The sequence below is a fragment of the Nannobrachium achirus genome (assembly GCF_963921795.1).
Source record: "Nannobrachium achirus genome assembly, chromosome: 21".
Classification (NCBI taxonomy): Eukaryota; Metazoa; Chordata; class Actinopteri; order Myctophiformes; family Myctophidae; genus Nannobrachium; species Nannobrachium achirus.
In genome coordinates this window covers 17,657,995-17,674,783 of record NC_137828.1, presented here as the reverse complement: position 1 = coordinate 17,674,783, position 16,789 = coordinate 17,657,995, and the positions used below count along the sequence as shown (strand labels likewise).

Here is a 16,789-nt window from a genome sequence, read left to right as displayed (position 1 = left end):
AGTTTCATGACTGTACAGTTCACTGTTACAAGGTCAACTAAAAGGAGATCCTAGAAAAGACTACGCTTATTTCCATAGGAAACCATTGAAGTATCTCAACATTGAATGACAGATGGATAGAACACAGTACTATGCAGTAGATATAGTAAAAAAAAAGTAAATCAAAATAAAATAAACAGTGCAAAAATATATATACAGTAGGTAAATACAAAGAAGGGTCAGGGGAGGCTGGGCTAGGTTTGTTATTGCCAGTTGCGAATGGCTGCCGCCTGTAAGTGGTTTTTCAGGGCGATTTTAAAGGATGCTAAGGAACCACACTCCTTTAAGGCCTTCGGTAGGGCGTTCCACATTTTGGTGGGATAGCAGAAGAACGAGTTTTACCCTTTGTTTGAGTTCGCAGGGCATATTTTTCCGGGACTTGGCAAAACACATAAAAGCATAACATCTGTTTAGCAGAGTGTGGGACAACGATGGCATGGATGTGTTTGTAATGACAATAACACATTCATGAAAAATAAAAACACTTTTAACCACAGCAAATAGTGTAAAAGTGATATTCTTATGGGCTCCACTCTATGCTATGACAGCTGCTGGGGTTCTGCTGGGGAAACTGGACAACAGGAGCTTTTCTGCCTAATAGACCCCATGGACAGTCATGGATCAATATAAGACCTAATAGACCCCATGGACAGACATTTGGGATCAATAGAAGTAGGAACATTTGCCTAGACGTGTTTTAGGGCAGAGTTGTCCTTTAATAACACAAAGACAGGTAACTCTGTGTGTGTGTGTGTGTGTGTGTGTGTGTGTGTGTGTGTGTGTGTGTGTGTGTGTGTGTGTGTGTGTGTGTGTGTGTGTGTGTGTGTGTGTGTGTGTGCGCGCGTGCGTGCGTGTGTGCAGTGCCTGAAAGGTTTCATCTGTTCCTGGAGCCACCTGATAAACTGATCGGCCTGTGCTGGAGGGATACTGGCCAAGAAGTCATCGAAGAAAAAACTCCATGCACTCTTTTCACTGGTTCAATATCAGACAGGAACATCTTCAACCAGCGTGGAATCACCACATTACTCTAGGGTCTTACTTCATGAGGAAAGAAAGGGGCTGACGAAGGCTTTTTAATTGAGAAAGATGAGTCACTGAAGTTGAACATTCCTCCATTTAACAAATCAAATACACAGATGCCTGTTGGAGATGTGTTCAAAACTAAAAAAGATAGCAAAGCACAGAGTAACCGTTGAAAGGGCTATAGCATTAGCCTGATTTCAGACTCTGCGCTGGAGCTTGAGTCTGAAGTTGTCCCTATTCTATTTGATTTAAAAGGGGAGGGGATTTAAAATGTGAAATTCCCAATCACAAGAGATCTGGTGGGAGGGGTTGTGTTTGACTTTTGTACACAAAACATTCCCCCTCCCCCTGACCCTGTATGACAGGAATCAAGTTGTTGTCTTTGATGTTTCATTGATTAGAGAGAAGCACTAACGAGCTATTTACACGTGTATGGCTCAATCAATGACTGCAGTTCAGAACCCCTTTGAAGTTCAAAGGGAGCAATTAAGAGCTCTGGTGAGCCACCCCTCCCTCCACTGTTTATGTTGATTTTCAAAAGTTAGACCCACGTCACCCACCCCTCCTCCATCTTGCATTGATTTCATTGGTCGGTGCGCCAAGACACCGACAGAAAGAGGCGCGCCATATGCCACTTCCAGACCAAGAGAAGCAGTCCACTCAGAGAGTGGGCGGGTCTATTGGCTGGAGCCAGGCAACTATAGCATGATAAAGCAATACAAATGTGTTTCAGGTAGAATCCCAAACTCTATCCTAGGACATACAAATGAATGGTATGTAGTCAGCATGTCTAATTTTCAGCCACACATACTTAATAAGTAGCTGTGTTTAGTGTGTTTACCTGGTGTCTCAGCCCACTGCCAAGAGGTCAACTCTCTGGTCATACGGTTCTGTTCAGTAGAGGTTGGTTCACAGCGTAGGAGATTGGAGCATACATTATGACATTGATGTCAGCAAGCTGAGCTCAGCATCTGTCATCTTTATATTGTTTCCTGGGAATGTGGAAATGCAGATATTAAAACAAGTATTGTGATTAACAAAACTAATTATTTGTCCATTTGAGAAAGGAATTTTAGAAACATGCCTAATAGACCCAATGGACAGTCATTTAGGATCAATATTAGGGTGGAGTTGTCCTACTTTCAAACCTGTTTTCCCTTAACTTTAGATCAAGTTGAATATAACCATCTTTGCACTGCTTAAACGCTGGATGCAAAATATTATTTGTGGGATGTTTAATGCTAAAAGCTGAGGCAAGAGAAATGTACAGACTAGACAGATTACCTCACACTTAGACAGACAGATTGCATGCTGTGATATAGAGAGACACATGAGGAAAAGTACTGGTCCGTTACAACATCACAGGGTGTTCAAGAAAGAGGAACCTGGCCTCAGTGATGCACAGAGTTGCAGGTCTAACCCTGGACATGATGAAATCTACATGGCTGCTTTGTCTAGGGTGCAGTGACACAAGTCCAGGGCTGCTGCAGAATACTATTTGTTATCAATAAAGGCAATGTTAGAAACATGCCTAAAGGGGAACACAGACCGGCCGTCATGTTTTAGTTTTACCTCTTCATGTGTTTCAATGCAACCTCTCTCTTTCTTTTATGTTTGGCCTTCAATGGCTTGATGTGTGGCACAGGTTCATTCTCTATTGTCTGTCATTGTCATGTTGTCATTTGTGGCACTTGTACAGGATAGGGGAGCACTAATCCACCCTCAATGAACATGTAGTAATTTAGATCGTATTTTTATTTTGTTATGTTATAATTTGTTTACGTTTTTCACTGAATAGGTGCCCGGCCTAATTTTTATCTTAGATTGCCTACTATTTCTTTCCATTTGATGTATTGATGTTGATGTATTACCTTGCTTGAGCGTCTGCTAAATCAGGGGTTTTCAAAGTGGGTGACGGGGCACCCTGGGGTGCCGTGACGGCAGCAGGGGTGCCGCGAGATCATTTGATAGTATTTGGAATTTATTTGGACACTTGAAAAAATATTTAGTATAATTTTAAACTTGAAGTACAAAGTTATTTTCAGTCAGTTCCTACCAAAATGGCTATTATCTCAACGTTTTTCTCACAACATAATCACTAAAATATCGTCACTGTCGGGCAGAAACCTTGTATCTCCAAGTTTCAAATGTGTACGTCTTTTGGTAAAGCAAAGCCCTGCTTCATCATACAAGACTGTCACACAGTTGTGTGCTTGTAGATTTGCTGTTTTCACTAGTTTAGTACATTTTATAGATGATAAATACAAAACGAACGGTTTTGGACATACAAGGTTCCACCCGACAACGACGATATGCTATAAATATAAGGTGCTGGGAGTGATAATTATAATGTAGGGGTGCCTCGGATTAAAACAAATATTCATGGGGTGCCCTGAGACAAAGAAGTTTGGGAACCCCTGGGCTAAATGCTTAAACTGTGAATTGCTGAAGATCTAATGAATACATGAATCCAGTGGTAACACTATACTAGTCATTAACTGCGACGCGTTGTGAGCTTGGAGGTCGGCTATTTTCGGTACTGGATACCACACAAAGAGAGGGCAATTCTTTCAACATAAGATGCTGCATTCAAGTTCAGGAGAGTTTGGACAAGGCAATTCTCTTGAATGCTGCCTTCATAGGTATGGCATGGAAAGAGTAGCCTGGCTCCAGCCAATAGACCCGCCCACTCTCTGAGTGAACTGCATCTCTTGGTCTGGATGTGTCATATGACGTGTCTCTTGCTACCGAAAGCTTCTCAAACCGACCGAAACCGACCAATGAAATCAATGCAATGCGGAGGAGGGGCGCGTCTAACTTTTGAAAATCAACAGAAACAGTGAAGGGAGGGGTGGCTGCGTGGCTCACCAGAGTTCTTAATTGCTCCCTTTGAACTTCAAAAGGGCTCCGAACTGCAGTAATTGATTGAGCCATACAAGTGTTGAATAGCTCGTTAGTGATTCTCTCTAATCAATGAAACATCAAAGACAATGACCTGTTTGGTGCATGTCATTGAGGGGAGGGGGAGGAGGGAATGTTTTGTGTGCAAAAGTCAAACACAACCCCTCCCACCAGATCTCTTGTGATTGGGAATTTCAAATTTTAAATCCCCTCCCCTTTTCAATCAAATAGAATGGCCACAAGTTCAGACTCAAGCCCCAGCATAGAGTCTGAAATCAGGCTATGGAAAGAGGGGCATTTGCATTTCTTTCACCATAGTCAAAACTGCATCCATGGTGTGGAGAGGGCACTTTTTACAGATGGGTAAAAGGGCAGGGGCTCAAGCCCCCTTTGATGTCTATGTGTGCACGTGCCTGCTACTGTTGGTTTATGAAGCATTGAATGGTTTTAGATCAGTGGTTTTCAACCTTTTTCATATCATGAACCAGTGGTGTCAGTTCAGCAAAAGCTAGGGTATGGCAAAGATGGAGTACAAAACAAGGTAGCCCGCACTCACTTTTTTGTTGCTCCAATTTTTATTTAGCAAGCAGCAAATAAAGTAGACGTTTCGACCGTGAGGTCTTCTTCAGTATAGCAGGAAGCAGGAAACAATGTCTTTTTATACAATTGTGACACTGACAATCATTAGCCCCACCTGGTGTGCTGGAGCACGTATCGGTGATATACATGATATAGTTCCTGCTTCATATACATGATTTAGAACATGATTCACAAAAATTACATGATTATATAGTATTTTTTTTCTTTTTTTATAAAAAATACAAAATTAAAAACACCTCTCCAAGGAAATCAGATCCTGACTAGATTTCAACCTTCATGTTGACCAAATCACAAGAAATGTACATAGAAAGACTATAAATATAGACCCTCTATTTTACAAAAAGGGCCTGATATCAAAGTCTTCGTTCAAACCTACAGGTGCCATTGTTTTCAGGTAGTCAATCCACCACACTTCTCTTTTTAAGAGAAGATTATCTATGTCACCTCCCCGTCTTGGATAATGTACTTTTTCAATTCCTAGATATCTTAAAGATGAGACATTGTGCTTTGCCTGTTTAAAGTGTACCGCTACTGGACTTTTCTCGTCCCCATTACGAATAGTGCTCCTGTGTTCCGCAATGCGGGTCTTTAAGGCCCGTGTAGTTTTTCCAACATATGCTTTTCCACAGGGACACTTGAGCATATAGAAGATATCTAGGAATTGAAAAAGGACATTATCCAAGACGGGGAGGTGACATAGATAATCTTCTCTTAAAAAGAGAAGTGTGGTGGATTGACTACCTGAAAACAATGGCACCTGTAGGTTTGAACGAAGACTTTGATATCAGGCCCTTTTTGTAAAATAGAGGGTCTATATTTATAGTCTTTCTATGTACATTTCTTGTGATTTGGTCAACATGAAGGTTGAAATCTAGTCAGGATCTGATTTCCTTGGAGAGGTGTTTTTAATTTTGTATTTTTTATAAAAAAAGAAAAAAAGAAAAAAAACAATACTATATAATCATGTAATTTTTGTGAATCATGTTCTAAATCATGTATATGAAGCAGGAACTATATCATGTATATCACCGATACGTGCTCCAGCACACCAGGTGGGGCTAATGATTGTCAGTGTCACAATTGTATAAAAAGACATTGTTTCCTGCTTCCTGCTATACTGAAGAAGACCTCGCGGTCGAAACGTCTACTTTATTTGCTGCTTGCTAAATAAAAATTGGAGCAACAAAAAAGTGAGTGCGGGCTACCTTGTTTTGTACTTAGTATTACTGCACTGTCAGTTATAGCTCAGCACCGAAGACAGGAGGATGTGCGTTATTTTTTTTCTCTAAATATGGCAAAGATGGGACATGGAGTCCTGAAAAAAAATCTGGTTTTGTAGGTTTTTTCCCTGGGTTTCTATGGTTTCTTGGGCTGGATATGGCAGCCTGGAACGGTTGTTCAAGTGCAGCTAAACTTGGCATGTTAGTAAAACGTGCCACAATTAACAACAATGCATTGCACCTGTGCAGCTGACCTGCGGATCCTGGGAATATACCATTTTGTCAAGATGGGGAGAATACAAGTGTGGAGAATGTAATTATAATACCTTGTTAAAGTGACAAATTGTGTTACATTACATTTTGCATTTGTAGTTATTTTACTGTAATTTAACAACATAATAACCAGCACAGATAGACAAAGAGACATTCATGGATTTATATTTAAAGGTAACTTTTATTTCTCCCGCCCTGGACCCAGTGTATGGCAGCTGCATACCCCTGCCATACCCAATTGACGCCCCTGTCAAGAACCATTATGTAGTCTGCATTTGAGCCACAGACCACCATTTGAGGACATTTTCCCCATCGGACACAAGACTTATCATTGGATAAGATTTGTCCACGTATCCATGTTGTGTTGATGTTGGTACCATAGAAGAGATAGCGTTGACCTTTCCCTACATTCTCTAATTGTGTAGTCTTCTTCAGGGGTGTCGCACCAAATTCTGGGCCCTGGGTACAAGGATTCACTGCGGGCCCCCCATGAATATTCTTCATAGGGTGAGGGGGTTTAAGCCATTTAGACTGGGAACGCATTATTATGTATTATTTTGTGCTTTAACTATTGAAAAATAGCAGATACCGCTCACAGCGCTGCGAGCTTGTAGATCTGCTATGTTTGAAAAATCTTGAAAATGTCTTTAAATATTTCAAATCCTTCTAAAGTTTTTTGAAAAACCTATGTTTCTATGTCAGTGGTGCTCAAACCTTTTCATGTGAAGGACCCCCAGAATGATATGTATTTGGCCACGGACCCCCAAAATATTCCAGGGACCCCCACATGAGGCAAAATATGAGTTACAAATGTTCGCTTAAAAAAATCATTTTCATGACTTTTCAAAAATAGCAGATCTTGTATCTGCTATTTTTCAATAACTAAAGTAAAGGCCCCTGAACCTTGGGCCCTATACTCGGTCTAGCGATTTCAACAACTGCATTGCGTTTTGAATGTCTTTACTTTATACTTTATTTGTTTATTTAGACCAGTGGTTCCCAAACTTGTTGGGCTCAGGGCACCCCTACATTGTATTATAATATTACCTACATGACATTCATACTTTTCACTCCCAGTACCTTATATTCATGGCATATGGGATTATGTTGTGAGGAAAACATTGAGATAATTACCATTTTGGTTAAAACTTACTGAAAATAACTCTGTACTTCAAGTTTAAAATGATAGCAAATATTTGTTTAAATGTTGAAATAAATTCCAAATATTATCAGATGATCTCGCAGCACCCCTGGACTGCCGTCGCGGCACCCCAGGCCCAGGGTGCCCCGTCACCCACTTTGAAAACCCTTGATTTAGACAGGACAGTGCCAGTTCATGAACACAGAGATATTGATATATTACACAAGAATATACGTACATACTAGAATTTCAGGCCCCCTATGGGGGCCCTCAAATCTAGAGCTCGGGCTCGCACTACACCAGTGACGGAACTGATATGGCCATATACAGTGTAGATCTGTGTCAGCCGTTCATTTTGGCCACAGAGATTTACTTTTGCACCCACACCAAAGTACCTATTGTATGAGGGTGGATGCCCCATTCAGCCAAAAGTCAGGTTCACTATGTATTTTAGTTTAATCTTTTTGAAGATTTGTAAAACTATACATTTTTGGAATCTTCAGAGCATGGGGAATCCAAATATATTTGTTTCCATTTGCACAGACACCTGCAAAGCTGCCAGTTTTTTCTTTATATTTATATTTTAATTGTTTAAAAAATCCCATTCATTTGAAAGGGGAAATGCCATTTAGCTACAATTATTGATTCCACGGCTTGATAGTTATTATTCCGCGGACATTAAAAAAACAACCAAAATCACCAGTTATCAAGAAAATATAATTAGTGTTAGTAATCAAGTTAAATGCAGGCATGATATCACATCTTTTATCCAATGGAGATTTCCAGTCTAGAAGATGGGATCAACCTTGACCAAAACAATACACAGACCTGGTTGGTTGTTTAAGTTGGACAAAATGTGGCCAAATATTTTCCCAAATATGGAGATGACTGATATCTGACATCATAAGATTGTCTGACGTCATAGACCACATGAGATTTACACAATATGTCCATAAGCCGATATGGGAATTCCCACATGGGCTTAATATTGATGACATCAGAGATCTCCATATATGGGCATAAAAGGGAGAAGGACGTGTATTGATGACATGCAGGGAGCTCATGTCATCAAGACATCAGATCACGCCTCAGCATGACATGAGGCGTCACGTGACTGATGCACACACGCACGCACAGGACCTTTAAAAACGTTAACATATTTAAAAGACCTAAAAGACAGAAACCTTTAAATAAAACCTTTAACACTACTAATACTTTAATACTCATAATCTGACTCTTATAAAACTAGAAGCAATGCTCTTCCAAGCACAGGTCTGTGCCAGGTCAGCTAAGCTATTGACCATATTCGCACAGCGGCCATCTTGCCATTAAAGTTAATGCAATGCATGCAGATACACCTAGATACCCTCACAAAAACATGCAGTAATCCTGGTCTCTATACTGCCTCCCCCTGGCCAGCGGGGCGCCTGATGGAGGCGAAAGGAACTGGTTGGAATAACGTGTTCCTTCCACGCGCTACGTCCAAACCGGGGGAAATCCCCACTGTCAGGTGAAAATAAGCAACTTGGACTCCTCATGCATAGAAGGAAGCATGAGGTTTGTCCGTTGTCTTCCCAGGCACGGCAAAGGGAGAGCAGAGGCCAGGATTACAATAGGCAATTGACATTGGGTGAAAATGGGTTACAAAATCGTGGGATAAAAATGTAAAGAAAAAGAAAAGTTAATGCAATGCCACCTCAGTTGCCACCCCAGTTGCCACCTGGTTTCAATGCAAATTTCAAACATGGCTGCCAGGTGAATAAGGCTAATTGTGGCCTCTTGGTGGCGCTATAATAGGCTAATGTGAAAAGGCTGCCATGTCACCTTGGGCCTTCCGCGGCAATTGGACGCTGCATGAATGATTTGAAAAAATGTATTTTTCAAAAGTCAACTTACTGTCGGCGCTATAACAGTCCAATGTGAAAAGGGACCTTGTGGTAATGTGGGTGCAAAACCTCACAGACATCGCAGGCTGCGTTCATGATTTGAGGAATTTTGTTCAGAACGGACCAATCCTGCAAACTTTGGAAGCCAATGTTAACACACACGGACAATAACACACACGGACACAGGAGGTTTTTTGATTAAAAACAAGATTTCTTTTTCCTTCTTTTTGTCTTTTCTTAGCATTTGTTTTTTCTTTTATTTATTGTACATTTTCCAGAGTGTTCCAGAGGTGGTTGACAGGTGTTCAGGGGGGACGGGGGAGGGGGGGATATTTGGCTCAGCAGTTCGGGTGTGGGGGAGGGGGCTCATGGGGGCGGGGTTTAGAAAGAGTTGACGACCCCTCGGATGGACTGCATGCTGGTGTTAGGGGGCGGAGTCAGGTGTCGTGGGGGGAGGGGGCGGGGTTTAAAAGTAGCTGACGCCGCTGCGGATGGACTGCATGCTGCATGGTGTTGGGGTTTGGGCTTTGGGGGTTTAGAAGTAGTTGCAGACCCTGCGGATGGACTGGATGTTGGGGTTCTGGGCCTGCCACTCGTTGTGGCTGCAGTAGTTGCCCCTCTCCACGATGTACATGCGACCACGGAAGTTGGGCTCCTCGTACATCACCCAGCTGGAGAGAGAGAGAGAGACACAATTTTACAATTTAGGCATTTAGCAGATGCTCTTTATCCAGGGTAAGCCCCTCCCGCTCCCCTTAGCACACAGCTCAGAGACGTCACAGCATTTGGAGCGACGCCCCCTGCACTCTGATTGGTTGGGGAAATGGAATGTTGACTCCCACTTCCTATGCCTGAAATGTCAACAGCTTAGCCCAGACTTTTCTTTTTGAGCCGAATAATGAAAATAATGGGATGACTCCCGATAATCGTATTGTGGAGATTTCATTCATCGTGAAATCGTCCTCCGTCATGCACTGGGATCAATTCATTTATTTGCTGATCTGAGCTTGTAGATCTGCTATTTTTTGGCAAATGTTGGGGATATTTTGATTATCGCGATAATATCGTACATTTGTCAAAATAATCGTGATATGAAATTTTCATATCGTCCCATCCCTAGTACCGAGGTTAATGTGGACATGAATACAAAGTGTGTGTGTGTGTGTGTGTGTGTGTGTGTGTGTGTGTGTGTGTGTGTGTGTGTGTGTGTGTGTGTGTGTGTGTGTGTGTGTGTGTGTGTGTGTGTGTGTGTGTATCTTACGCTCCGTCTCCGTAGACTCTAACAGAGTTGATGCAGTTCTTGGAGAAGCCGCGGCTCTGCAGGAAGGGAACGTCGTCACAGATGTCCACACACTGACCGCTGAAGTTACAGGCCTCGAACAGCTCGATGCGATAGTGCTCTCCATGCTGACGGACACACGAGAAAACAGAAAGCATTTTATTACCAGTCCATACAGAGATTTTACATCATCTGACAATTTAAAAAGAGCTCCGTCATTGGCACTTTAGTGGGAAGTCCAAGAGGCCTGATCATGGAGAGAGGTCATATGCCAGTTGTTAAATGGTGTCACTTCACACTTCATACTAGGGCTGGGTGATATGGTGATAAATATCGTTGAGACGATACAATGTCTCCACGATATGCCTTTTCAGAGATATCGTATGTATCGTGGTACAAGGAGAGAGCCTTATAAAAAAAATCATGTTGAATTGTTAACTCATTCACTGCTTTTTCAAAATGGCCCCCAAGTTCCTCACTGCCACGTTCCTAAATTTCTAGTGCACGGATACATTTTATGTGCACGGATCGTGCACGCCCATGCCTAGATCATGCATCATATGTTTAGTACTTTTTTCAAACAAAAAAATCCGCTTGGAAATCCGTTCAGGCATTCATGAGATAGAAGCCTTCAAAGTCAAACAAAACAAACAAACATGGCTGCCATTTTGAAAGATGTGTTTGTTATGGGGCTAAACATTTTAGGCATTTTTGGAAAAAATGTTGGCTGCCAACTCGGGAAACTCGGGCCATGGCAGCCTGGGACTACTGTAATAACTCAGGAAACTCGGGCCTTGGCCGTCAGAGATTCATTGCAGAATCCATTTAAACCTGTATTTTGGTCTAAATCAGTAGTTCTCAAACTTTAAAATGTCAAGGTCTCTCCTTAACTCTGACATTATACAAATGAAACCAAATGGACCCGTAAGGCTCCATTTGGTTTCATTTGCATACTGTCAGAGTTACATACTTGAAAGGGTCAATTTAGACCTCCCAAAAGGAACCCAGAGAGTCCCTGGACCCCACTTTGTGGACCACTGGTCTAGATGGTCTGTTACTCCTTTTTCTTTTAGTTTGTGTTACCTTTTGGTGGTTGTACTCTTAACACAGCGAGTGCCCACGCGTCAAACTCTTTGATGTCGCTGGAGGCCCACAACGTTTTGACGTGTTTACTGTATTTACAGTATTAACTTTAAATCTCACCGTTAGGTTGTGGCTACGCCTGGATGTAGCCCATTAGCCGCTAGTCGCTTTCGAGTCGACGCTGAGAGCATCGCGCGGCCGTTTTTCTCCATATACTCCAATGCATTTCCCCATCTTTAACGCCCTTTATCTCTGATGTTTGTTTTATGGCTAAAACTGTGGCGGGGTGCGGCAAAATGTCCAAATTTTGATCAGCAATGAACAGTTATGATCAACACTGGTCCATACAGAAAGTTACACAACAACATCCTGTCTGCGCTCATGTGACCAAGTGACGTCATGACGCATGCATTGACGCAGCAGGGCCGGATTCAATACAATGGTGGTGGGCCTGGGCAGCGAGAGGGGATAAATGGGGCTCAATCCAGGGGCACCCAATGTGTTCAAGTGTAACTTGAAAAATTACATAAAACCAATGTGAGCTTGGAAAAATATTGTGATAGTGTATTTTTCCATATCGCCCACCCCTACTTCATACAGGGAAAGATCCGGGAAGTGTGAAGAGGTTGGCTGGTGTGCCTGTACTTGGGGATGTGCTGCTACTGTACAATGCCTTCACCCATGGTATTGGTTGTGTGTGATTACAGATGTGCTCACCATGCGGATGGGCTTACAGGAGCCCATGTGGTCGTTGTGGGAGTTCCAGCGCTGGAACTCGGGGTACTCGCCGTGCTCCAGGATGTACTGCTGACCCTTGAAGTCAGGGTGGTCGTAGCAGATCCATGCTCCGCTCTCCACCCTGATGGAGTTCACCCTGGAAACACATAGACATAAACATAAATATAAATATACATAAAGTCAGCATACTGTATCCATGCTCCACTCTCCACTCTGATGGAGTTCACCCTGCAAACATATAGACATAAATATGTCATGGGTTATCAACGTTGTCAGGCCAAGGACCCATTAGCTGAGACAGAGATGAAGCAGGGACCCCCACTACATAATTATTGTATAAATGTGTGATGCAGATTTTCATTGATTTCTTTGGGTTTAGTGGCCAAGCCGCGAAGTGGCTGAGGCCACTATATTACTATGACTTACTATACTACTATGACATTGGTGTTTCTATTATTATTATTATTCCGCCACTTTTTCTGTCCTGGCTTGACCGTGCAGTCGCTTTTTACGAAACTCTGCAAAAAACAATTCCTACAGTGTGTACAGGGTTAAGGGTGATGATCAACGGGGGCTCCTGTCACGTCAAACGTTGCAATTTGGTCTTTCTCATGACTTCACTAGTCACTGTGTATGTGCGTGCGTGCGTGCGTGCGTGCGTGCGTGCGTGTGTGTGTGTCACCTGTTCATGAAGCCGCGGTCCTGGAAGTTATCGCAGTCACCTCTGACCTCCAGCTTCCTTCCTGTGAAGCACTTGCCTTCATAGAAGGTAATCTGAGAAAGAAAGAAAGAAAGAAAGAAAGAAAGAAAGAAAGAAAGAAATATAGATAGATGTGAGTGTCATGTGTCAGTTGGTCTGTATTTTAGGTAGCGTTGTCCAGTGGTTCTCAACCTGTGGGTTGGGACCCCCAGGGGGGTCCCCAAATTATTTTGAGGGGTCCCCAGATGATTAACTTGATGTGCAACTTTGTTTTCTCACTCAAAAGTAAACAAACCAACATAAGGTTTAAGTGTATAGAGAGGGTATCTGCACATTTCTAAAGTGACAATTTAAGGACTCTTTAATACCTCTAAAATGACAAATGAAACATTGGCCAAACTGTCAAATATTAGAGGCAGAAATTGTGAAAATAGCAGATCTACATGCTCACAACACCTTGCAACGCGAGGCGTTGTGAGCATGTAGATCGGCTATTTTCACAATAGAACCGTGTTATACAAAATGTAATGCCTCAACTCTTAAAGGGCCAGTTCACCTCTGGGTCAACCAGATCTTATTTTATTGTTGTTTGGGAGAAGAACAACACAATCCTGAGTTATTTTTTGTGTTCAATCTGGGTTTTGAGATATTTTAGTATTTCAGTGTGAATGATGATGCTTTTTGCATCATTTGACACATCATGCTGCATCATATGATGCAAAAAGCATCATCATTCATGCTGAAATACTAAAATATCTAAAAACACAGATTGAACACAAAAAAAAGCTCAGGATTGTGTTGATCTTCTCCCAAACAACAATAAAATAAGATCTGGTTGACCCAGGGGTGAACTGGCCCTTTAAGTTCAGGGTGGGGGGTCCCCAGTTAAATTATGATTACTTTGGGGGTCGCGGCCTGAAAAGGTTGGGAACCACTGCCGTTGTCAACCGCCCCTCGAAATACAGAGTTATTCCTTATTTGGACACTAAAAGATGGGTAAGGGTGTGTGTAATTAATGACTCATGCCTTTACAGTTCAAACAGTTCATATACAGTACATATAATATATATAATTATAATATCTTAAAACCCTCTACACTTAGTAAACTGGGACAGTTTTTCTTGGCCAAAAATAGGAGATCTACAAGCTGTGTAGATTGTTCCCCCAGAATATGTCTGCTGGGGTTCAAGTGGTTAATATGAAATGTGAGATTTTTTCTTTTCTTTTTCTCTACATCCCTTATTTCTTCTTCAGGGATGTCCGGCCGGCTGTCACTTATTCGAATTTCAACTTTTAGGTCCTGTCCGCACTGGCATGGATATTTTTTACTAGGCCTAGATACATTTGGGCCGCTAATCTACACACGGACAGCGTTTTTGAGAGAATTAATTTGTTCACAAATCAGTGAAGTCATGCTTAAAAGAGCCCCCACCGGGAGTATGTACTGTTGTATCCTACTGACTCACCTGCCAGTGAGGAGCCCCCACCGGGAGGACGTACTGTTGTATCCTACTGACTCACCTGCCAGTGAGGAACCCCCACCGGGAGGACGTACTGTTGTATCCTACTGATTCACCTGCCAGTGAGGAACCCCCACCGGGAGGACGTACTGTTGTATCCTACTGATTCACCTGCCAGTGAGGAGCCCCCACCGGGAGGACGTACTGTTATATCCTACTGACTCACCTGCCAGTGAGGAACCCCCACCTGGAGGACATACTGTTATATCCTACTGACTCACCTGCCAGTGAGGAGCCCCCACCGGGAGGACGTACTGTTATATCCTACTGACTCACCTGCCAGTGAGGAACCCCCACCTGGAGGACATACTGTTATATCCTACTGACTCACCTGCCAGTGAGGAGCCCCCACCGGGAGGACGTACTGTTGTATCCTACTGACTCACCTGCCAGTCAGGAGCCCCCACCGGGAGGACGTACTGTTGTATCCTACTGACTCACCTGCCAGTGAGGAACCCCCACCGGGAAGACGCAGAGCCTTATATGTCCTACTCCTCCCGCCCAACACTCCCCACTGACAGGTGAAACATTCTTAAAATTTAGTGCATGCAGGAGTGTGTCCTGATCTGGCTGCAGATCGGGGAGTGCATGCGCTCCCGACTCCCGTTGCTGCGTTTACATGTGTACACACACAGATCATCTGTCTCATATGGCTCTCCGCGTCCCAAACGTACAGGAATATGTTAAGCGGTAATTCAAAAGCTGCGAAAAATAGATGATCTTCATGGTCGGCTATTTTTCATTATTTGTTCGATTCTATTCATTTATTTATGTTTTACCTTAAATGTAATGAATCTTTTGGATTATCGTTATTTATAAAAAATAATATAATTATTAATAATTACATTTTGAAAAAGTTGATTTCTGAAATGTTTTTTTTTTTTAAATGTTCCTTCTCTTTTTCTCTTTTGAAGAAAATATATATTGGAAACAACCTTTTTTTAACCAGACTGTTTACTGCCCCGCCCACCTTTCCCACTGCGTGTCGCGTATAAATGTGTAAATTACTGCAAATCAACTTAGTCAGAAAGGTATACAGCTTGCTGCTTAGCAGACCTGAACATTCAAAAGAACATTTTTAAATGATATTTGCATAAATGGAAATGACGAAACAAGATGACAGCTTCGTCTCTCGGCTTTTCGGGAATGTATAGTTCCAGACTCTGTGTGTAGCATTCGGAGATTGCGGAACAATCTGCCGTTGACCAGGGGTGTTGCACCAAATTCTGGGCCCTGGGTACTTTAACTATTGAAAAATAGCAGATATGCAAGCTCACGGCGCGGCACCGAGTGCTATTTTTGAAAAATCGTGAATAATTCAAATCCTTCAAAGGTTTTTTGAAAAACCTATGTTTCTGTCAGTGGTGCTCAAACCTTTTCATGTGATGGACCCCCAAAATGATATGTACTTGGCCACGGTCCCCCATCTCAAAATATTTAGTTCCCCCCCAGAATCAAAATTTGAGTTACAAAACAAAAGTTCCCTTAAAAAATACATATATTCAAAGATTAGCACACATTTTCACAACTTTTCAAAAATAGCAGATCTACAAGCTCGCAGCGTGGCACTCGGTGCCGCGCTGTGAGCTTGTAGATCTGCTATTTTTCAATAGCTAAGTATAAAATAATTAAGGCCCCTCCCTCCACCTTGGGCCCTGGTAACTCAGTCCCAATTTTTCCCCCCCTTGTGACGCCCTTGCCGTTTTAACACTCTCGATCACTCACCTTTCCGCTGTACTGAGACATTGTTTTCTGGATGTGGTCCAAATCCTTTCCCCACAGAACCAACAACAGCTAGGCCTCCAACTTTGACAGTGTAACCGCAAAAAAGTTGGACCCCCCAATTTATACCGGGTGGGGGGAGGGGGGGCAGGGGCACGGACCACCGCGGGGCGGGGCCCCCTAGACCTGACAAAAGCAAGGGGGCTTTGAGCGGCTATGCTGTGTGCGCACTTTCCCTTCAAACCCCTCCACGAGCCAACTATTGCTGATGCTGCAGTGTGTGTGTGTGTGTGTGTGTGTGTGTGTGTGTGAGAGTGAGTGAGTGAGAGAGAGAGAGAGAAAGAATGGTGATAGAGAGAGAGAGAAAGGGCGAGAGAAAGTAGTGTGTGTGTGTGTGTGTGTGTGTGTGTGTGTGTGTGTGTGTGTGTGTGTGTGTGCGGGTGTTTGTGTGTGGGCCTTTGCGCGTGCGTGCATGCGTGAGAGAGAAGGGGGGAGAGAAAAATATAGTGATTGTCTGTCTGTCTGTCTGTCTGTGTGTGTGTGTGTGTGTGTGTGTGTGTGTGTGTGTGTGTGTGTGTGTGTGTGTGTGTGTGTGTGTGTGTGTGTGTGTGTGTGTGTGTGTGTGTGAGTGAGTGAGTCAAACTGGGTGACAATAGAATGTGCT

The 16,789-nt window shown here is 42.8% G+C and overlaps 1 protein-coding gene across 1 annotated transcript; it reads right to left on the bottom strand.

The window, feature by feature from the left end:
* Positions 1 to 9,618: 9,618 nt before the first annotated feature.
* Positions 9,619 to 16,149, bottom strand: LOC308306960 (gamma-crystallin N-B; the record flags this gene model as incomplete). Its single annotated transcript, XM_080752017.1, has 5 exons — positions 9,619 to 9,754; positions 10,345 to 10,490; positions 12,163 to 12,319; positions 12,866 to 12,957; positions 16,129 to 16,149. The coding sequence occupies 5 exons, from the start codon at positions 16,147 to 16,149 to the stop codon at positions 9,619 to 9,621; spliced, it is 552 nt and encodes a 183-aa protein (XP_080608143.1).
* Between the last annotated feature and the right edge of the window lie 640 nt (positions 16,150 to 16,789).